General features: G+C 39.5%; 1 protein-coding gene across 10 annotated transcripts in view; it reads right to left on the reverse strand.

The window, feature by feature from the left end:
- LOC117403682 (multiple C2 and transmembrane domain-containing protein 1-like) overlaps nt 1–24,613 on the reverse strand; it is a 151,947-nt gene that overhangs the window by 90,342 nt on the left and 36,992 nt on the right. For 9 of the 10 annotated variants that reach the window (XM_058987553.1, XM_058987548.1, XM_058987533.1 and 6 more), the window contains exons 2-5: nt 16,287–16,401; nt 5,264–5,406; nt 3,416–3,495; nt 2,903–3,014 (exon numbers count right to left, since the gene is read on the reverse strand). In XM_058987553.1, coding sequence (XP_058843536.1) covers nt 2,903–3,014; nt 3,416–3,495; nt 5,264–5,406; nt 16,287–16,401 — 450 coding nt within the window. Of the gene's footprint in view, nt 1–2,902; nt 3,015–3,415; nt 3,496–5,263; nt 5,407–16,286; nt 16,402–21,712; nt 21,897–24,613 lie in introns of those variants that run through there. The other variant, XM_058987568.1, reaches the window with a different exon arrangement.

Raw genomic sequence — 24,613 nt, forward strand, 5'->3', positions numbered from 1 at the left:
CTGATACTAACAACACGACTGGGCGTTGCTTCAGAGGCAAGGTTACCTCCTACTAATGCACCAACATCACTTTCACATGGAGGCTCCCCCATCCAGCTACTCACCAGTCCCAACCCTGCTCAGCTACAGGTCTGTATGGTGCGGCTGCAGGAAAGTCTGGAGGTGATTAAATGTTACGAGAGTTCTAGGGTTCTAAAGGAGTTCTAGGGTTCTACAGGAGTTCTAGGGTTCTATAGGAACAGTGAATGACAGTGAAGTTCAACACCTGAATGAATGCTATTGCTTGCCTTTTTTTTGTACTTTACATAGACAGAAAATAAAATGTAAATTAGTAGGACAGCTGTCTAAATCTGTATGGGAATACAGAGTGCAGTACAGTGGTGTGTAAACGTCTTAGAACACCCTGCGATTTGTCATTTAATGAGCATCATGTCAAGCTATGGCTCTCTAATGATGTTCATTCTCTCTTGTTTGGCATTGTAATGGTATCACTACACAGGTAGACCACTTTGTGCTTTAATTAGGCATCTTAAACCATTTCTAAAAAGTCTCATGTATTTTACCATGTGTGGCTGCGTGTTCCTTTTCTCTTAATACTTTCAATGCATTGCACGTGTGGTCTGTTAATGGCATCCGTTAAATTAGACAATCCCTATTTGCCTATTTTGACAATTTTTCAAGATTGTCAGTTCGAGTGGTTTGATTTTATATGCAGAACAAATCAAAACTACAGATGCAACGGGGTGTTCTAATACATGTTCATAGTACTGTATACTGTTACAGTATATACTTGACAGATCTTTGTAATCACACAGCACATGGCATGACATGTTTACTAATGTGCTGTCATTTTTCACATACAGTACAGCATAAACCTGTACACAGCACAATACAACTCCAGTAATAACTGTTATAGTTTCCATTTAAATCTCTTGTACAGATTCCCTTGTCAAACCGTTTGTAAAGCAAAAAGACACACCGAACTCGCTCCTGTGTGACCCAACTGTCTTACACATTAACTTCACACAGTCATACATTTGTAGCATGTTCTGGTGAAGCAGGTGATGCACCACGCAGGGATATTTAGGGGTTATCTACAAGGTGGTTTGAGCAGCACAGGGACTCACAGCGATGGGTTTTGTATATTGCTTTCTGTTAGAGAAAAAGATTTTAATTGTTGAAACTCGCTTTAGTGCAAAAACAAAATCAAGGCAAAGCGGCACCAGGACATAAAAACAGAAATAATGCCAGTTCACTCTGACATTTAATACTTTGCCAGAAATACAAAAGCAAATTCACTAGATGGTGCTGGAGCTTAACATGCATACACTGGATGATCTAGCTAGCCTTTAATATTTGTGACTGGAAACCACAGCTGAAGAATAGTGTCAGGCCATCTTAAACACCATCAGTGGTTAAAGAAACGGGCTTTAACCAGGAGATCCCTGCTTCAAATCCCAGCTCAGCCACTGATTCATTGTGTGATGGTGACCACTGTGAAAGGCGCTATATAAAAACAAAGATTATTATTTTATATATATATATATATATATATATATATATATATATATATATATAAAATGTAAACAATAACAAGTAGTTGTCACGCCGTCAAAAACCTATAAATACCTCCAATGTTTTGATTCAAACACAGGCTCCCTTGAGAAAGATATGTACAACATATCGAAACGTTGGGCAGCTGGCTCTTTGAGCTAAATATATATATATATATATATATATATATATATATATATATATATATATATATATGAAAATGAAATCTGAAGCTAATGTACTACAAATCTTAAGTTAAAAAACAACAATAACACAAACGATTAGTATTATTTGTAGTAGTATTAGTATTATTATGAATTGTCTCTCAGTTACTAATTATGGATTGCGTCCCCTTGCCAGTGAATCCCCAATAAGAAATGTATTCCAATCAGTTTCCTGAACTGCGGGATCGCAGAGTTACAGCATGATCTGACAAAGCAGTTCTTTAACATAGCTTTAACATTCTCAGCTCATCCTGCACTGAACAACCCGACTCATGTCTCAACACCTGTGTTCACTAAAGGAGCCTCTCAATAGAGCTGGGAATGGAAAACACATTGACTAGCTTCCTGCAGTTTACATACCAGGTCTCTAAACACACAGAGCAGCACTGACACCTCCAATCCAGTTAAAGCAGCATACAGTAAGGTGGCACTGAGAAAGCGAGCAGGCATATAGCCTTTTATTTGCACAGTAGTGTACCATTCATAACACCCTCATAAAAGTTACATAACAATGTAAAACAGACAAAAATGCAGGCGAATATTCATAACATATTGTCATAACACTTGCTACAACACAATTTTACTGTGATTAAAAAAAGCAGCATTTCTACTGTGTTTATTCGACTCGTACTTTCATTGTCATTATTGAGATCAATGAAATCGTATTATTCTGCAGCACTGCAGTGCAGATGTTATGCTAACCGTTTATTTTGTAGTGACTGTGAAGGGGAAGGATTATTCACATGGTTATGCCCGGGTACGTAGCCTTTATGAAGGTGTTATGAATTCCACATTGTGTCCAATTCAAATAAAGTGTAACTGCCTTTCCAAAACGCAATGTAACCTGCCTTCTCAGGTCAGTAAATAACTCTTTGTTGTTAGTCAAGCACTGTTTTAAATCCCATGTATTTCTTTGTATTACAAACAGAACTGAGATACATGGTGATGACTAGTAATCACTAGTAGCTACTGAAGGATTCTCATCTAACCCCATCTTATTAAGGCTTTATCTTTCCCATCCTCTGTACTTCCCTTTTCAAGATACCCAGTGCTGCAGTGTTCTCTGCATATGTTATGCACACAGGTAAGAATCTTCTTCTCTGATGGCTGAAGGGGAGACTTACAGCTTCTCTTATGTCCCCTTCTTTAGGGGACAGGGTGACTGATAGTAGCAGCGTGCCCAGGTTGAGATCAGGGTGATGTGGGTCCTTCAATTTTAATGTCACCTCGGTTGTCCTGCAATCACAAAATTACAGATCACTTATATGTGGGGCCCCATCTGTTAAATAGCTATATTAAATAGCTTCAATATACTTTTGTATGTACTTTAACTTGGAAACACAGCACTCTGAAATGTTTTAGAGTTCCCCTAAAGCATTATCCACACTTTTCAGAGTACAACGGAATTCTTTAAAAGGGCAGAGAGAATGTTGTGCATGTAGAACCGAATCTTCAACACATGGATAGATGTCCTGTTCATTTCCATCTGTTTCATGTACAATTTCAAACTGTGTTAAATATTTTCAATTCCCTGCAGTGACCACCAGATGGCGCGCTCACTCTATCTTAGATACAGTATTTTAAAACGTTGCACACTGTGGTTAATGAATTACTATTAAAGATTCAAACAAACCTACCTTTTCTGCCCCAAGGTGTTGAGGTACAGGTAGGCTGATCCCATGAAGTCATCTTGCAGTCCGAAGTCATAATCAAACACCTGATACACACGCACACGCACACGCACGCACAGACACACACACACACGCACACACACACACACACACACACAAACGACACAGTGACATAATCAGAGTAAGTTATCATAATAATATAGTTAAAGAGAAAATTACAGGAAGATGCCAGTTAAAAATACAAAGCAGCCTGTCCTTAATGGATTAACATTTCCTAAACATTTCAACTTTAGAATTAAAAACACACTTACAACTTTAACACAGTGGTAATGTTTTTCAACTAACTAAAAAAGATGTGTATAAGACAGTATGTGTACAACAAATGTTTATGGAAAAACCCTGTGAAGAAATATTGAATATTAAATAAATAGCCACACACTGTACACTTACTACTATGGGACCACTAAGGCTATATTTGGCTTGCATAACTGTTAAAGTTATAAATGTTTAATATTTGGCTCCATTGATCAATGAATACTGCACTGCACGTGCTCATCTCCTGGATACCAGGACTACACAGGGGAAATTAGTACATTACTAGAAGTGACCACAAGGTGGCATTATAACTCCACAACTGTCAAAACAGCAAAGCAAACAGATCTCTAATAGCAACATGCAAACCAAAATAATTTCAGAACATCCATTGTTTCATATTCTAAAAGCTATATTTTAACCGGGTTGTGTCACATATCATTCCAATTAAATGGACCCCCAAAGACATTTAGAATTGGTGTACAGGACAGGTCTGCTGCACACGGATACGCACTTAAATCCTCCACTGCTGGCCTTATCACTGTTCCCTCAATGATCTCTCCTTTTCTGGCTATAAAGATCGTATTTGGGTATTGCTTCGAACATCTTGTCGTTGTTTTTCCTTTAGTCCACATTAACATACAGGAGTGTCTTATTTATGCTGTTTTTTTGTAGGCTGCTGACTAGGTTTGCTGACATGTACTTATTGTTGCTTGTATTGTAATGGTTTTATTGTCTAACAGGACCCCCTTGTAAACAAGGCCTCACTGACTTACATTGATAGTGCATTCTTTAACCACAAGCCTCACTTCCCATTGGATTGACATTGCCTGAGTTGAATAGTGTAAGCCATTGCTTACACGTAGCTGTCACCTCACTGGAAATATTACTGACAGTGCAGGAGCACTAATCTATAACCGCATCGAGGCTGCACAAAACCAGAAACACTACATTTAGCTTCAAGAAGTCAAAAGCACATACTCAGGAATTGCTATCACTTACTTTAGAATTGTGCTGTATATTCTATGCATGGGTTGCCAGCTGCTCACAGGATAAGATGCACTGGCATTTTGACAAATCTGGAACTGTGAGTGGTTGATTTATGATTGGTGAGCCCTAATGCAGAAAATGGCATATTTTGTGCTACAGTAGACAATGTCCCTGTCCCAGGGATATGCATCCCCATGGGTGCATTAAAGTATAGAGCCTGCTGAAACAATCCAGGCGCTTCTGGTGGCATCCTGAACACCTGTCAAAGACACCTGTCTTCCAGCTCCTAATTGAATGAGTTTTGCACTTTGACATGACACTTACTAGCGTTATCTAGTTGGATGTTATGCTACATCAAAAATCCAGTAATTTGGGACTGCTTTATGAGAACAGTATGTCATTCCTTCTCATTAATGTTGATATTTTATACTGCTGTTCTCCGATAGACTTGAAGAATATATTGCAGACAGCGCCATCCTTCTTCACCCCCTATAAAATAATCAATTAATCAATGCGGTGCCACAGTAACATGCCTGCTGAACGTTCACTTACCTTTACATACACGGGCTCCCTGAGGTTTTCAATGAGAAGGCTGGCTTTTTCATCCCACACTGGGTTGAGGTTCTTGTGTATCGTCCTGCTCCTAAAAACTTCTTTCCCGGAAATTTTAAACTTGACATATGGATCACTTGTGCCTGTTAAAAAAAGAAAATTAAAAATTAAAAAAAAAGTAAACTGCAGCAAACACAGATGCATCGTAACGCCCTTATTTCTCCTTAACATCTATTGAACTGTGACAACATGATCAGTGCCACATGATCAGAGCCAGTGTGTGTGTGTGGCAGGGTGAGAGCTTCCCCCGCTCATATTACTTTGGCACAGGCTGAAGATGGCAGTGCCAAGCCTTTGATGCTGGGTCATTTAATATCGAATGATGAAATTCATAATTTAATAATCAGTTCATAATGCAACTCACATCCTAATTGGATAATGCAGGGTCACATGACCAAAAAATAGTTTGTGCTGTTGCTCAAAGAACAGTCTGTGATCACACAGTCAATAGTGTCCTCTGACTCCACCCCACAACAAGCACATGTGCAGACCAGCCACAGCATCACAGAATCCTCTAGGTGAATCCTTTTAAATGAGAGGTTAATAAATCAGTCTTTTCATTTTCATTTAAAAGTAGGAGGCTAGAAATCCTAAGTAGAAAGCAGGGGGGTGTGGTGGTCCTCCCCCAGCGCGGGTGCAGGGGGGTGTGGGGGTCCTCCCCCAGCGCGGGTGCAGGGGGGTGTGGAGGGATGGGGGTCCTCCCCCAGCGCGGGTGCAGAGGGGTATGGGGGTCCTCCCCCAGCGCGGGTGCAGGGAGGTGTGGAGGTATGGGGGTCCTCCCCCAGCGTAGGTGCAGGGAGGTGTGGGGGTCCTCCCCCAGCGCGGGTGCAGGGGGGTGTGGGGGTCCTCCCCCGGCGCGGGTGCAGGGGTGTGTGGGGGTCCTCCCCCAGCGCGGGTGCAGGGGGGTGTGGGGATCCTCCCCCAGCGCGGGTGCAGGGGGGTGTGGGGGTCCTCCCCCGGCGCGGGTGCAGGGGGGTGTGGGGGTCCTCCCCCGGCGCGGGTGCAGGGGTGTGTGGGGGTCCTCCCCCAGCGCGGGTGCAGGGGTGTGTGGGCGTCCTCAGTGGAATAGCCTGGACTCGAACCGGCGACGTCTAGACTATAGGGCGCATCCTGCACTCCACGCTGAGCACCTTTACCGGATGAGCCAAATAAATACCAATAACAATAAATAATGTATTGACATTTACTTAAACAATGTAGCTTGGAAGTAAAAGTCCAGTACATACATATCAAGTAATAGGTATATGAAATGGAAAAACATGGAAATTACTATCAAATGGAAAAGAGTAATGTTGAAATGGAAAATCACTTTGGTCGACAAATTGCATTTTATTTATATACACAAATGGTTTTGGATATTTCTTATTCATTTTATTAATACAGATTAGCATAAACTGACATACCACTTCCTTAGGAGATTAGCATGAGCTACTATAGGAAATCTGGAGAAGCTTCCCTTTTTGGCTGGTGGTTGCAGTCTGCCACAAAACACTGCAATACACGGCTCACTAGCTTTAATTTGTATGAAATTAAAGTATGACTACTTTCTGTAGAAATCACTTTAATGTTTATGTAGAAACCTGGAAAAGGGTTAAAGTTATTAACGTAGATTGTATACACTCTATTTAAGACTTTGAATGTACTGTTGTAGCTCAGTTTTGCCAGAATGTGTCACCACAAAAGGCACTCAGATCAATGAAACTATACAGCTGGGGAGTACGTAGGAATAAAAAGTGAAAGCAAACGCAGAGTTAACCCATTCATTAATGCTTACATTTTTTATACTGTGTATCTATGTTTGCACCATGCATTTTAGCACCCTAAAGGCCTGGACACTTCCGCGCTTCGCGTCACTTTTTTTTTTTTTTTTTTTTTTTACGGCCAGTAGGACAGTGCCACACCAGTGCATCTATACCCAAGCGTCAATTCCCTTTCCCAGGTAAAAAAAAAGTACTTTATAGCGTTACATTTAGCACGAAAATACCCCTCCTCCCCCCACTGCTGCTCTGACCTAATATACAAAAAAATATGGCTGTGTTTTGGGAAGACATGGAAAGTGTGACATCAACAGAAGAGGAGGAGGAAGAGGAAGAAGAGATTCGTACTGTACATAAGTTTAAACATACATTTCCATATGACTTGAACTTCTTAAAAAGATAATTTAGATAGTCTTCTTCTTCTTTAATCGTCTTTAGTACCATGTCTATTTAAACAGAGATAGATAATCGCAGTATGTGTTTATGCGTGTGCGTGTGGGTGTGGGTGTGGGTGTACTTTTTATCTGTATATACATGTTGTGTGTAAACAGCCAATACTAGACCACAGTTTTACAGCAATTGATTATGCAGCAAAAGATCTGACTGTGATAGTGATATTTTTCATTTAATAAAGACTGAATCAGCAAAACAAAGCAGATAAAAATAAAATAATCAACAGTCATATTAATTAATTGTGCAATGTGAATATCGTTTTCTGAACTAATTGTATATGCTAGGTTTCAGATCGATCTAAGTCACTGCATAAGACATTTTACAATGCTATAACATATACTCACTGTATTTTGTACACTTTGAGTCAAAATCTTACATAGAAAACACAGGTTGCTTGTTTAAAAAAATATATATATATTCAATTTCATAACTCTGCGAACATTGAGAAAGACACAACGCCCCCAAATGTTATGCTCAGAGCTGTACGTCAAGTGAAACTTCAGAGCAAATCCATCAGAAGCACAGATTTTAACATTAACTATCGGCCTCTAACCCGGTATTGTCAGAAGTTGGGTCCTGAAGACATACAAGGGAAAAATGATCAGCCGTGGATACCAGTTGGATATGTGAAGAACAGAATGATGTTTACTGCAGAGCTGGAGGAACAGTTAGTAACATACATTACAAAGGCATCTGACATGTTTATGGTCTTTCACCTAAAGAAACACGCAGACCTGCTTACCAGTCAGCTGTGTCTCATAACTGAAGTACCCCTCATTCCTGGAGAGATGTTGAACAAGCCAGTGCAGAATGGGTTACAGGCTTCTTGAAACGTCGCCCACGTTTATTAATTCGCAGGCCTGAGGCAACAAGCCTAGCCCGAGCCAGTAGTTTCAACAAAGAAAATGTGGGATCTGTCACCACATCATGTTTATTTAAATTCTTTACTGTATGTCCTCCTGTTCTGTGGAGGCTGTGGTATTATTCTGTACCATGGGTTCAACATTTGAAATACATATAGGCCTATATTGTTTATGTTATATGTAGCCTATGTTCATATAAAAAGTAAAAATGTAACTATCTGTCATTGTAATCCTGTGTTACACAGTAGAAACTTTATGTTATTTTGAAAAATTAACATGTTGCATTATTTTCTACTGTAAAAGCAACCCCATAATTAGTGACAATCAACCTCATATCGTGTGACAACCAACCACAGTATGATGGGGCAGGTTGTCATAGGTGAGCAACGCTTTCTCAACAGTCTAAATATCATATTTTGAATAAAGTTGAAATGAGAAGTTTGATAAATACATTTAATAAAACTGAAACTCTCATTCCTAACAGCCCAATGCAACCCAGTACTAAAAGCACATTTAAACCACATTTAAAAATAGGTTTTCAGTTCATGAAAGCCACAACATATTCTTCAGTGGGTCATGAACCACTGTTGTTTCCTTTGGTCAGTTGCCTAGATGTTTTGCTTTCTTTCTGTATTATTATTATTATTATTATTATTATTATTATTATTATTATTATTATTATTATTATTACTATTATTATTTTATGCTTTCAGGCTTTTTGAATACATTCAGACAAACCTGCAATAAACTAACATGGAATATACAAAAATACTCTATCATTAAACTGAGATCTCTCTGTTTTGTAGAACACAGAAAGGAGCAAGTAACTATCAAGATATACAACCAAATCCCACCAATGGGTGCTGTGTAGTGATGTACCTACTTCATCTAATGAAATACTGTATTGTATGTGTAACTACTGTTCATTTATTATACAAAGTGCACACAGAAATGACAATTTCATAAATGAGGTACTCTAGGTCACATTTAAGGGACCAAAATACAGCATGTAAGTCTCACTCTATATATGAGGGTCTAAGGGTTTGGAGAGCCATATGAGGCCACGAGGTGAAGCAAAAAGCCCAAAACCTGGTGACAGTGCAAATGGTTTCTTTTTTATTTATGCTATAAAGATCACCACAATACAACTTTGTTTTAAGAACAAGTTGTGTGTAACTGAAATACACAGAGACACGACTGAAATTCGACACCTGTGCAAATAATTGTCATGGAGCTTTATAAGAAAAGCTGGGTAGTGTTACCAAAGAAGGTTAGCATGCTTATTCTGAGACAGATGGTTCTGTTGTAAGGCTGCTGTTTACAGAACAGACTAGTGGAACAGTGTTGCTCAATACGGAATTCAGTTACACACACCACTGCACAGTGCTTAATGAACTTGGCTCACTCATGAACGCAAGACAAACAAACTGAAAACAAAAATACGTACTGATCCACCCATTATCTGAGTGCTTCAATTCATGCGTACAGATACTTTTGACAGCAGCCTTAAAACTGAATGTACAGACAGAATGTACATTTTTTTAATGCTTAACTAACTACAGTACATCGTTTTTTCCATGCATAGAAAAAGAGGAACGTGGCAACTCATGACAGTATCACCTCATGTTTGATACACAGAAAGGTCAGACTTATACTGTATGTGCACCATTCTACATGTTTAAATTAGGCAATGTGGTAGACGAAACACTGTTTAAACTACCTAAAATCAATGTCTTGGGCACGTGATGCAAAGGCTGAAAGCCAGCTTTAATAATGGGTCCAGAAACGATGTCAACGCAGTGTCAGCGTTTTTCTGATTGCGCTGAGAGATCAGTGGCTAGCTGCGGGGGAACCCTATTAACAGGTGCAGGCCCAACCTGCTCCCTGGTGACAGCACTTTAACAGCTTGGTATTTATGACCTGACACGCACAGCACAGGAGACAGCCTTTACTTCTGCTATTCATATCATGGCTTGGGCAGCAGTCCAGAGTTTTCATCAAGGTTACTGGAGCAACCAGATAATATTGAAGTGACAGATCTGCACCTAATGCTACTTCTAGGAACAGAAAACAGATAGTCTAGACTATATACACTACTGCATGCACTGCTAATCCCTGAATTAAAAAGAAAAAAAAAGCCTCAGTCTCGACAGATGACAATAAACTAGAAAACACATGCAGTGTTAAGTGGTGGAGGTCCAGCATAGTGGGATCAGAGAAGTGTTTTTAGGAGGCTCAATACAAAGTGCAAACTGTTTGGAAGCTGAAATACCAAATGATATTCAATGAAAATGCAGTGGCACTGCAATGGCAATGAAGGAGCAATGGTTCAGTAGCCATTAGCAGACTAGCACTCCAGCCGTCATATTTATATTTTAACATATCAGTGGTATCATGAATACACATTGGAAATACACTGAAGTACCTCGGTACTACAATGAATCCAGTGGCCTGGGTAGTGCAGTTCATATCTCAGTACTACTACTATAAACCTGTAACACAGGTCCAGACCACAGCAAGCCAGGACTGAGGGACGTGGGTGAGGATGTATTGGAAAGCTTGGACAGTGTCTGCACTAGCAGTGAGGATTGATCCCTACATTTTCACCAGCACTACCTACAAATAACCCCCCTGACTGCAGGCACTTGAATTACAAATCAGAGGTAATACAGCTGCACCAGACGTATCTGAAGTATTTTATTTTACAGAAAGTAAACCACACTCTGAGTGTGGATGTGTTGACAGATCCCATCCAGAGGGACTACAGGAATAAACCTTTGTAACCAATATTGTATTCCAGGTTAGTGACAAACTGTTTACCAGATTTTAAAAGAGTAGCCAGGTATTCCACTGAGTGATCCAGGCTCTACTGGAGCTGCAGGGGTGTCCAGAACTAAAAACTCTCTTTATTTGTGCTCTACAGCTTTGCTGCGTATTCTGCAAAGAAATGGATATCAGTTTGGTGCAGCCCTTACTGATAACAAAAGTAATCCATCATTTATGAGGATTTGACAGTGTTAATGTATGTCCCAGGCAGTCGTACCCCAGATTCCATTAGACTGGAGGATCTACCTTCTAACTCTTAATTACAATTGCTCCATGAAGGGAAATGACAGTGAGGGCTTGGTTAGTTTGAAGCCGTTTCAAAGGTAATGAAAACACTCGAACAAATACATTTAAAATTACAGCACGCTGTAAACTAATTCAGCATAAAAGGGGTAATATATCAGTACAGAGAGTCCATAGCGTACCAAAAAACAAAGTGAAGTAAGCACAGCAGTAACATGTACAGAAGTAACATGTTCCAGCTGCATCCAGAACTGGGCTGAAATATGGCAAATGAAATGTCAGAGTAGAGCAAGTAGCTTCCGATGTTCTTTTAATTGTTGTCTTCACAATTCATCCATAACTTCAAGTCAAGCAGACAAAGTTCAACTAGATGTAACATGTTTCGGCTGATGCTTCTTCAGCATGCTTTTTACTGTCACTCTTTGATGGGGTTTGCAATCATTCAGGGTGGCTCTGGGTTCTGTTGCTCCAGTTGTTTTATTTTCAACTCAAACCCCATACCAACCAAATATCTTGGCATATCAGAAAAGCTGATCAATCAAGCCTTCTTCCAAGACCCCAAATAATTATGAACCTTATATAGCTGGTTTCCTGGCTCCTTTTTTCCAAAAATGCTATACAATTAAAATAATATATACATGGGCTCCCGAGTGGCGCATCCAGTAAAGGCACTGCGCCCAGAGTGCAGGATGTGCCCTATAGCTTGGAGATCGCCAGTTTGAATCCAGGCTATGCCACTGCCGACCGTGGCCGGGAGTTCCCAGGGGGCGGCGCACAATTGGCCAAGCGCTGCCCAGGTGGGGAGGGTTTAGATCAGCTGGGGATTCCTTGGCTCACCGCGCACCAGCGACCCCTGTGGCTGGTCGGGCGCCTGCAGGTCTGCCTGTGTGCAATTCAGAACTGTGTGGTCCTCCCATGCTGTAGATCTGTAACGGCTTCACAACGGGCTTGCAGTGCGAAAAATAGTGGATGGCTGACGGCACACGTTTCGGAGGACGCGAGTGCTCGTCCTCATCTCTCCCGAATTAGTGCGGGGGCTGCAGCAGTGAGCCGGGTTGAATAAATCGGCATTCCAAATTGGGAGACAATTGGGGGTAAAATAATTGCCGATTCCAATTTTTTTTAAAGAAAAAAAAAAGAAGTTATATAGTGATATCAGAAGCTGATACATACATGGACAATGAGAATGGATACTGAGAATATACAGTGAGAATGGATAATGACAATGGCTATTGATAATGGATATTGAAAATGGATATCAGGACTGGATAATGAGAATGGACAATGAGAATAGATATTGAGAATGGACAATGAGAATGGACAATGAGAATAGATATTGAGAATGGACAATGATAATGGATATTGAGAATAGATATTGAGAATGGACAATGAGATAGATATTGAGAATGGCTATTGAGAATGGATAATGAGAATGAATAATGAACCAACGATTAGCACAGTTCCTGTGGAGGAGCAGAACAATGCAGACAAAATTGTGATGTAAAGCCCAAGGTTTAACAGCCAGCCTCCCGAACCTCACCAAGACTATAACAAATCTTGACACCTGATTAAAGTGCTTATGTTGATATTATAGACAAGTGGTTGTTTGACATGGCTAATGCCCCACCTGCACATACAGTCTATGAGACAGAGACAGAACCACAAGCGGATGAGACGTGTGTCTATTTTTAAAGCATGTTGAGATACCAAAAGCCACATATGACAAGAGTGGCTTAATCCTATACACCAGCTACTCTACAGACAACGTGATTCAACAGAAGCTCTACTGACATCGCTCTGTGAACTGCAATGTGAGAGTTCTGTCAGCCCTCTGAGACCGAAACAACACAATCAAGGGATACAAATATGGCAGCAACATCAATGGAAATCGTGACTAATAATATTTCAAACCTGCAGAGCTAGTAGGTTTCTAAGAGGGATATAATCTGAAGTTTCTTCTTCAAAATTCTTGATGAAGCTATTGTCTCCACCCTTGCGAGTCTTTGAGCTATATACTTTGCTAGGAGACACGCTGTAAGATTAGCACAGTTTTGGGTTGGAAACACACAGAACCCCCCTCCCTGCTGTATAAAAGTGTATATAGTACGATCTGTTATCAGTTATTGGAGCCACACTGAATATGATAGCATGATACTGCTGGTGTCCCTGAGAGCTTCTGCAAGAGGACAATGAACTGGTGTGAAGTGATGCAGGATCAACAAGGTCATTAATTCAGGGTCTGCAGGTGACACATGAAAGTAACAATTAGTGAAATGGAAACTGCTTCTTGTTCCTGCAGTTAGTCATGTAAATTGCATTTTCAAGGAATAGGGAATTCTATAAAAAAGGAACATGTTGCATTCCTGTGATACAAGAAACACTGAAAATCGTATTTAATGTACTTTGTCAGGGTATGTTGTGATGTAATATTATTAAGCTTACTGGAAGGATTGCTAGAGGCTAAGACAATGGATAATTAAATTATTTTCTGTAAATAGTTTTGTTTTGTTTTTTTTGCATTTATTTCGACGTATTTTTGTTATCCTCATAGAAAATTTGGTTACATTAAACGGACATCTTCATGATACTAAAGTTATTTTTAAAAGGTGATTTGTACATTTATGATGTTAGCTCATATGAAACCCTAGATGAAATACTATTCTGGGCCAGATAATACTTTTGTGGCCCCAGGAAACGGGTTCTGCATTCAGTAGTGCAGCACATGCACTGCTCCTCCTTGAAGGCTCATCCACTGTACAGTATCACACTTATCCTATAATACACATCGTTCAGCAGTGTGTCTAGTACTGTGACTGGACTGTCAAGCACTTGCAGACTGTGGAAAATGATACAGAGCTTATCTGTTGTAATAGAGCACTATCAAGGGGGTCCTCATCTTCTCTCTGATAAAAAGGCAGCTGGTCTTCTCCATCGTTTTAGTTACGATTAAAAAAAAGTTGTGCTTGATATCGAGACGGTCTCATTGACAGAACATTGCGAAAGCATTTTAAATTCCACCTACTGTATATTAAAGAAAGGAGAGCTGGACCTTTGTGTTCACTGAAAGACTGTTATGATTATTTATTGAAGGCAGTTATGCTCAGCAGATCTGTTGAGATGCAATGCTTTATTTCCAGTGATATCCTGACCTCTGTATGGGCTTTGGAGAAGTGAAGACTTTAATGGAATTACATGTTGCTTGAGAGTAGAGATATAGTTAATGTTTAGTTACAGGAGATGAACAAATCCTATAACAAGTACACTGTCTGGCCACTGTATTAGGACCTGTATCTAAAATTGAGTTGGACCATCGTTTGCCCTAATCGTAGCCATGAGGTGATGTGGAATAGAAGGTGTCTAAAAGATATGAACCCATTCAGTCATTATTATTTCATGCACTTGCTGCAGAGATGGTGATGAGGAATGGGTCGATCTTGGGGGTTGTCATGCCCATTAAAGAAGCATGAAATCTCCAGCCAATTCTGGCATGGGGGAGGGGTGAACATAACACCCTTGTATTATATTTGCTTAGAACCACGTAGCAACAGTCACAGTCAGTAAATGGATGACTATGACATCACAAATGTGAGGCCCCATTGATTGGCTTGTTTCAAGGTCTCTGTTATTGAATCTGTCAAAATGTCACCATGCATCTAATAAAAACATTTATTGAGAACTGATGAATGCTGACTGACTAACACAGTAAAGGCCACTGAAGAATATAAAGCTTGTGTTTTATTTATATCAATCCAAGCAGAGTTTCACTTTACAGTTCTGTATTTGCATTAGTCATCACATATTGTTTTTAAGATGTTCACCATTGTGGAAGGTAAACATGTCCATGTTAAGGCTATATTATTATTATTATTATTATTATTATTATTATTATTATTATTATTATTATTATTATGTGAAACAATACCTTAACCAAAAATATATTGCAAAAGTTACTGTGTGAAAAACACAGTAGACTAATCCTAACCAGTTGGGACTGGACCCTGTTGAGATTAGCGATTTGTTCTGATTTCCTGGCCGTAATCTGTACCACACAAAAAATGCCTTGTCTTTGCTTAATGTTTTCCATACTTATATTTCAACAGCAATTTGTAATAACAATCTGAAGCTACGTTTCTACAGCTACTGTCAGCATGCATCTCATGATGACAGCGTGGCTGAGATTCTAGGTCAGTTGAGACCACTGGGGTTCGGAATGGTGAGAGTCTGGGGCACTGAAGCATTGCAGAGTCATTTTAACAGCTATAGTGATGAGATTCTAGGTCAGTTCAGACCACTGGGGTTCGGAATGGTGAGAGTCTGGGGCACTGAAGCATCGCAGAGTCATTTTAACAGCTATAATGATCGAACGACCAGGGAGTCAGGGCAGCCCATTTCAAATAAGCAAATAAATAGACAAAAATACCTCTGTTACGACCAGCAAAGCTCTAAATGTGCAATCATAAGAAAACCAGGTTACATCATACTGTGCACACTTTACATTCCACACAATAAAAATATATCTACTGCACTGTGTTTTACACACACCTGTTCTATATAAACCATTTACAGTATTGATGTTATCAGAAGAATATATTGATACACTAGCAATAACAATTAAACATTATCTAAAGCTTAACCCATAAGAGATATCCTTTGTGTCTGAATAAAGATTGCTAGATCCCCCTGGATATTTTGTTGTGGCATTCAATAGCAATTCAGAGCCATAATTTGCATTTGTAATGCTTCAAATGTTAATAATAAACCCAATCTGCCACATCTAAAGGTTTTCCTCTGATTAAACCAAACGCTCACACCAAGCCTTACCTCCTCGATCCCGTATGGCTAGATTATGCCCCTTCTTCAATACAATGTCCAGCTGGAACATTCCTGGATTTGCTGTTGAAGGATCTGCATTACTTGGCCTGACTGTATTTATACCCTAAAGGGTTGAAGAGAGGAGAAAAAAAAGAAAAACGTCACTACGGTTTAAACAAGCAACAATTGAGTCTGCTTACTGCCTTGTGGCATTCAGCCAGAAGACTTGTTCACAGATGGCATGGTGGTATGACCTGTAGAGACAAGCACACTCCATGACAGTAACCCAACTCGCCCTCTACCAACTTGTGCCATATGCAAGCCTGTTCCAAAACCAATGTCAAATCTCTGGTGGCTTAGAGAAAGGTATAGAGAAGAGACGTGGTTATCGTGGTTTACATTACATTGAGCTGACTATATTAAATTATAACATTTTATTTTGGGTTTGCTGGGTATTCCAATCCCTGCATTGGTTTAAAATGTCCCCAGTTTTCAGGAAAATGTGCATACTCTGACACTGTATAACTGTTAAGACCGCTGAAACAACTCTTACCAATATACCTGTAATGAAAACAACCAGTAGGTAGATTCGGGAGGTGAGTATCAACATACAGCGAGAACAGCATTCTGCTTCAAGAAGATTCCTTTGTATTAATCATTTCACATTTCAGCATCAGAGGATGTGAGGAACTGACAAGTATATCTGGCAAGGCAGAGGCACCTCTGAGGTTCAGGCCAGATGACAAGTATTTTATTTTTGCATTCTTAATAGAAGGATTTCAAAAGTTTTTCTTTTCAAAAGACAACTGCATACTTTCTGCTTCAACGCATTAACATTGCTTGGTCACCTGGAAACATAACTGAGATAGAAGGTGGAATTATACTGGATACAAATGTGTTTAACTGTGAATCATGTTGTTTTGTTAAAGAATGGTACTGTATACAGTAACTCCCTGATAAGAGCATTATTATTATTAGTTTATTTAGCAGACGCCTTTATCCAAGGCGACTTGCAGAGACAAGGGTGTGTGAACTATACATCAGCTGCAGAGTCACTTACAACAACATCTCACCTGAAAGACGGAGCACAAGGAGGTTAAGTGACTTGCTCAGGGTCACACAATGAGTCAGTGGCTGAGCCGGAATTTGAACCGGGGACCTCCTGCTTACAAGCCCTTTTCTTTAACCACTTTCTTCAACCACTACAATAAAATCGCACACACATCCATTTATAGTGCTCAAATGCATTTTAAATGTAAATCATTACGCTGAAATAACACTAATGTGTTTTGGGTAGGCTACACATTACATTATGTACAAATTTAAATCTGTACAGTAGTCCTATACAGTATACAGTACAGCAGTAAAATCAAATGAATACCTAGCGCACTTTCTTTCTACTTTAGCCTGCAGGCTACCAGTAACACAGAATAAATCATGCTGCTGCATTGAACACATTGGTGTACAATGCGAATAAAAGATTATTTTAAATTGAAATTAAATGAGTTTAGAAGGAGGGGGGGTGAAAATTAGGTACTTGCATTGATGCATTGAGCACAACTGGCCAGCAACAATTGTGACTGTTTAAAACGTGCTTTCAAAAGTTCTTAACAAATTGATGCAATTGTACGTGTCCCAATTACCGGCAGCTTTAGTACATCTCATTGTAATATTTGAGAACTCTGATTTGCACTACCAACACCCCATTTTTGTGAATTCATGCAGGAAGTCACTTACACCATTGCTTGTTTAGTACATTTCACCCTAGATTTCCGACTCGTTTGCAACTGGTTTGCGACAGCAGCAACACTTTAGTACATCTACCCCTATGTATGTAAACATCTCAATGGGAAGAATGAAACATCAATTAATGTTGAATAGTATGTGCATCCAGCTAGCCAAACAAGTAGAAATGCGTAATTTTATTCATAGTTGAAAAGCCATTGAAACAAGCTTTACAATTATACTAATGTTTGCTTTTAAGTGTTGGGAAAAATTCAAAAAGGGCATTTCACACCTTCAGACATGATCTCACCATGTGCGCGCTGTGTTAAACTGCTCTTTTCCATGCATGCACGTATTCTGCAATCATTTACATCAACTGCAGTTTATGTATCAGTCACAAATGGAGAAGTAGCCTTCCCAGAATGAGGTCCCCTTGAGCTAGAATACCCCTCTGCAGTAATTACAAGTTTTGAATTTGCTGTAAGAGTGTTTCAAAACTTTTAAGAAGATGAAGGAGTCAAACACAACTACAATAAATCAAGGTCTGTTTAAAAAAAAATAATCAATACAGAATGAATTTGCTCTCCACGGTTGGGAGTGCCCACTGGAGATATCTGCGTCATTTTTTATTACCAAACTTTTTTTTTTCCTAATGCAATATTCGTGACAGATTTACCGTTACACAGAAAAAAAAAATCTATATTGTGGTTAATTACAGCATTCTGTTTAAAAGACAAGATAAAGTGTCATCTTCAAATACTATTGAGCGAAAGGGTTTGGTAGAAGAATGAATGTAGACTTAATGAGCCATGAATGATTCTCATTTCCACTACTATTAGCTGTGACTCTCATCACACATGTCTGCATCATACATTTAGAACTAATGCTCCAGATGCACTGAGATCACAGTCAGACATTTGAAGAGCACCATCTCGTATGAACTTCATTGTGGGCACAGCAGGGTTTACATTCACACAGTGAGAGAAAAAACAGCAATTAAAACAAAACAATACGATACTGAATATTAGAACCACTTTTGAGTCCGGCGTATTGAGTTGGCAGTGGCATGTAAGGCAAAACTTCAAGTACAAAGAAGCTACTGTAAATAAGGCCATTGTAAAGGCCATTGCAGAGTGGATCTGATAATGCATCTGAATTTAACATGCTTCTAAACAGAAAAAAACGATCATGTGCATCCCTTATTGCACCTTGCACACTGAGGCCGTAACTGTAAAAAAACGATCATGCGCATTCCCTATTGCACCTTGCACACTGAGGCCGTAACTGTAAAAAAACGATCATGCGCATTCCCTATTGCACCTTGCACACTGAGGCCGTAACTGTAAAAAAACGATCATGTGCATCCCTTATTGCACCTTGCACACTGAGGCCGTAACTGTAAAAAAACGATCATGTGCATCCCCTATTGCACCGTGCACACTGAGGCCGTAACTGTCGCACGACGGTGATGCGTCAATTTTAGAATTGAAAAAAGTTCGATTTGATCCGATTTTGACGTGCGTTAAAAATGACATTGGCCAATGAAAAACGAATGGGAAGACACGTGGGTTCTTGCAGTACGCTGAACAAAATGGAAAATCTAATTGTGTGTGCCGCCAAACAAAAATGACTTTATGATAAATCCAACAAAGATTACAAAGACTTTGTAAAAAAAAAAGAACACATATGGAAAAACATTAACATGGATTGTGCTCTATTCCAACAACAGGTAAAGTAGTAGTTCAAATCTAGTCCAGTGACTAACTGCAATACAAAAAACAACTAATAAATGTATGTGGACAGGCTGGTTGGAACAGAAACACACAGAGTGGTGAGTGAATTGTGAATTGCGCTGTTGCGTCAATTTATTATTAAACGGAAAATAAAAGGTTGAACAAAACAGAGCACACTTAATTATTATTATTATTATTTATTTCTTAGCAGACGCCCTTATCCAGAGCGACTTACAATTGTTACAAGATATCACATTATTTCACATTATACAGACATTACATTATTTTACATACAATTACCCATTTATACAGCTGGGTTTTTACTGGAGCAATCTAGGTAAAGTACCTTGCTCAAGGGTACAGCAGCAGTGTCCCCCACCTGGGATTGAACCCACGACCCTCCGGTCAAGAGTCCAGAGCCCTAACCACTACGCCACACTGCTGCACTACACACACACAGACACTATCTGAACACTCACTGTGATCCAGTTTGCTGGTCAGGGTTAGCGCACACACACACACACAGACACTATCTGAACACACTCACTTAACAAAACAAACGGCGAGTTGGCCAAATTAAAAAGACAAACAAAACACAAATCCAAAGGAGTATCATGCTAGTTTAAACTAGCATGCGTAGCAATTGTTTACTTTTAGCTTTTTAAAATGTACTCCATACTTTCTCTCTCCCGTTCTCCACTCTCGAACACACAACCCCGAGAATGGGAGAGAGAAAGTAGGGAGTAAAACACAACCTCAAGAGCATCTATATATACAAAGGATTCAATTACTAATTAATTATTCATTTGGGCAGCAGTGTGGAGTAGTGGTTAGGGCTCTGGACTCTTGACCAGAGGGTTGTGGGTTCAATCCCCAGTGGGGGGACACTGCTGTTGTACCCTTGAGCAAGGTACTTTACCTAGATTGCTCCAGTAAAAACCCAACTGTATAAATGGGTAATTGTATGTAAAAATAATGTGATATCTTGTAACAATTGTAAGTCGCCCTGGATAAGGGCGTCTGCTAAGAAATAAATTATAATAATAATAATTTGAATCCCAGCACGTGAACTAATCTGTGCACTCCCAGTGCTCACATATTAATACACATTTTATCTGCACGTGAAGTGATTGTGCAATCCTTGTGCCTAAATACAACTATATATTTTAAATCACTCGTGCTCCACAGCCCCATTATATCCCATGCACCAATATATATATATATATACACCAACATTAACACGCTACATACAACATAAAACACAATCTACACACAGGGGAGGGTCTCCCCGCCACAATGTATTAAGGAAATGCAATAAAACAAGTGAGACAAAGTCAGTGAGGATGCAAGGCTGTTTTTTTTTTTTTGACATGTTGAAATACCATCCAGAGTGTTTCCTGGTTGTATACAACAAATTAAATTAATCAAGTGCTGTTAATACATGCCTTTCAGTTACTCAAGTTACTCAATCATATACACAAAACAATATATTTCCAATTCACACAAAAAAAGTAAAGGGGGTATACCAAGGCATGCCTCTCCTAGCAAATTATGTTTTTAGCACACTGGAGGCAATCAGCAACCTACAGAAAACAGACAAGTGGCAATCATAAACAATTAGGCAAAAACTTTCAGGGTGACCTTGCCCAACAGCAGTGTATCAATTTTCAGCATCAAAATCTTAAAGCAAACCATCAGATCTCACAGAGCCTCCAGGTTAAAGCTATATAGAAATGCAATGCTAGGAACTTATTTCTAACATATTAATTATCTGCATTTCACAATTCCCAGTTTCTCATGCGTTTGATAATAGATGCAGCTGAGTGGATTGACAATTCAAAACACCCATCCAGTGTGAGTAACGGTGAATAAAACAGTCAAAGATCCAGGAGCTGAAGCCTACAAATGGACATAACAGAAAACAGCAGGATGCCTGCCATACCATAATCCAGCCCACGAAACAATGGTGAACCATACCTGTCTTTTCAAACTGTTCCTCTGTTCTGCCAACAAGTGCTCGGACACATTTTTCATCAAGATAAACATATTAGGCTTTTGAGTCCTCTGGAACAGTATATCTTCAAGTTCAGTAACAGGGATGTGAACTTCAATCCAGCGTTGTAGTCCACGAGCAAGAAATAGTCAGTTGACAGTGTTGTAATTAAAATCTAATAGCTGCAACTTCACAGAAACCACATTGCTAGTTTTATAAAGGAAGTGACTCAGTCATTCTTTAAAAACAGTTTTGAAAGGGCACTGGCGCTGTTACGTACATGTTCACAGAACAATGGTTGTGATGCTTCACTGGCTGCACTGCTTATATAAAGGTTTTAAAAAATAGTTGAATTATTTGAGGTGTGGCAAGCAAACAGATCTCTGAGGGTGAGGACGTTTGCTGAAACTGCTTCTGAGGGAATGTGGACATGCTGGTGTGGCACTGGCTCTGTCACAAGAGAACGGAGGGCACCCTATTGAAGAGCACAGTGTAGTGCCAGGCTGCAGACATGACCAAAAAGATGTCACAGTTTAAATCCCTGCAGACGGTACATCTCCCAAAAAACTCTTGGTTGTGCTGCTCATTAAGCATTCTATTTGTACTGCCAAATACATACTGTACAAGTCATGGCCCGAGCAGACATTTCTGTCAGGCTTGCCAGTCCAGTTCAAGGCAGTCGATTACCATTTGTTTTTGTGCTACAAAACTAGAAATAATCGACTTGGATGCCACAGAGGCCTTGTTTCAGGTTGTGTTAATGACCCTGTGAAGTAAAAGGCGTTGTGAATTTCCCCCTGTATCTGAAAAGTATCATTTTCTCACCTGCCCTGAAGAAGTCTAAGCGGTGACACTTTGGCTTCAGCCCACTGCTCTGCGTAAGCAATGCATTTCCTTCAGTTTGGTTAGCTTCGATAACCACGTCTTTATTCACACTTCTTTCACACCAACTCATCATGCTAGTCACGGCATGCAAGTGCAAGCCCATTTAAAGCAGAAGACCCTTCTAAAATTACAACAAAATATATTGGTAAACACTGTGATGGCTTCAGTTATCGGTGAAATAACTGTGTGTGTTGTTGTATACAGACATGTCCTAGAAATACCTACTACAGTCAGCACTCACATATCCAACCCTATAATATATATTTAGTCGTTGCCAATTAGTTTTTATTATTTTCTCCCTAATTTGAAATGCCCAATTATTTTTAGGCTCAGCTCACCGCTACCACCCCTGCGCTGACTCGGGAGGGGCGAAGATGAACACACGCTGTCCTCTTTGACTTCAGCGACGGTTAAACGCATGTGACACATATCTGATTATTTCATTTTGACCCGTTCCAACCCTTGTCTGTTTTTCAGGGAACACAAAAAAGGATACAATATCAAAAATACATATCTGAAAGGACTGTGTTTTAAAATAAGTAGGCTTCCATTTAGATGTACTGTGTTTTGTTGGTACAGTACTACATTTTCAACAGAAGAAGTATTCTGAAAATATGACTTGCCAAAAGAGATGACTGGACTGTATCAGAAAACTGGAGTCGGAAATCGAGTGTGATGGGTAAGTGCATTAATTTGTTACATCTATATGATGGGGATTGATTTTATTAAAACTAGCTCTGCAAATCATTAAAAAGAACTATGCGGGTCCCCGAGTATTTAAATTATGTCTGATTTACAAGAGATTAAAATGACAAGTGATGATGTTCTTTAAGATACCTGTTTACCTCACAAGTCTAAGAGAATATACACATAGCACTTGTCACCCCCCTCCCCATATCATATTCACAGGGCTCCAAAACCAGCTTAAACATTTGAATATATCTTTTCTTAATCTCTTTTCTCAGTAATTTTGTTCTTTGCAGAGTCTGTGTCATCTGTTTCTACTGCACTCAGTTCCACAGTATATTAGCATTGTCAGGGCTGCATAGTTTATGGTGCAATATATCTTAAAGACAGAAATGAAAAAGCAGCCATCTGGAGCTTTAGAGCCTGATTAATGACGTCAGGGGACTAACAAAACCCTTTTTCTGTCAATCTTTTGGATAAAAAATACCAAAATGTACATAAAATGATTTAAAGGAGTGGACAGGTCTGACAATTTCCTGTTTCGTTGCTTGTTTTTAAGTCTAACAATTTCCTGTTTTTTTTGCTTGTTCTTTTTTAATTCAAACTTGCTTCTGCTTTCTGGTACCTAATCCTTTCCTGTGCTATAGGCCATGTAGTCTGTCTGCAGCTAGCCCATTCGATTCACAAGGCTGTCTCCACTGTTTTTTTGTGAACGGCAATCTAAACAGGCTATGAGGAACAAACCCCTTTTGATCTCATAAACTAACCTTATATAAGGGCAGCAGTGTGGCGTAGTGGTTAGGGCTCTGGACTCTTGACCGGAGGGTTGTGGGTTCAATCCTTGGTATGGGACACTGCTGCTGTACCCTTGAGCAAGGTACTTTACCTAAATTGCTCCAGTAAAAACCCAACTGTATAAATGGGTAATTGTATGTAAAAATAATGTGATATCTTGTAACAATTGTAAGTTGCCCTGGATAAGGGCGTCTGCTAAGAAATAAATAAATAAAAATAAAAAAATTGTATACATTGTGTTACGTTTCATAACATTAGGGCCACATCTATTGTGATACATGCCATACTGCAAGCTGCATATCATAAAACATGTTGTTACACTGTGATTGGATACTGCTTTACTGTATCTATCTGTCACTCTTACTAACCATAACAAATCTGTATTAGTCCATTGGCGGACAATAGAGGAAAGGTTGATAAAGAGAACACTGTTAAGTAGCTGAGATATATGTCAGATTGTGGTGTCACCCTTTTGAATAGACTTTGCATCTGAAGGAAATTGCAAGAGGTGAGAGTAT

This window comes from Acipenser ruthenus, chromosome 2 (assembly GCF_902713425.1).
Source record: "Acipenser ruthenus chromosome 2, fAciRut3.2 maternal haplotype, whole genome shotgun sequence".
NCBI lineage: Eukaryota > Metazoa > Chordata > Actinopteri > Acipenseriformes > Acipenseridae > Acipenser > Acipenser ruthenus.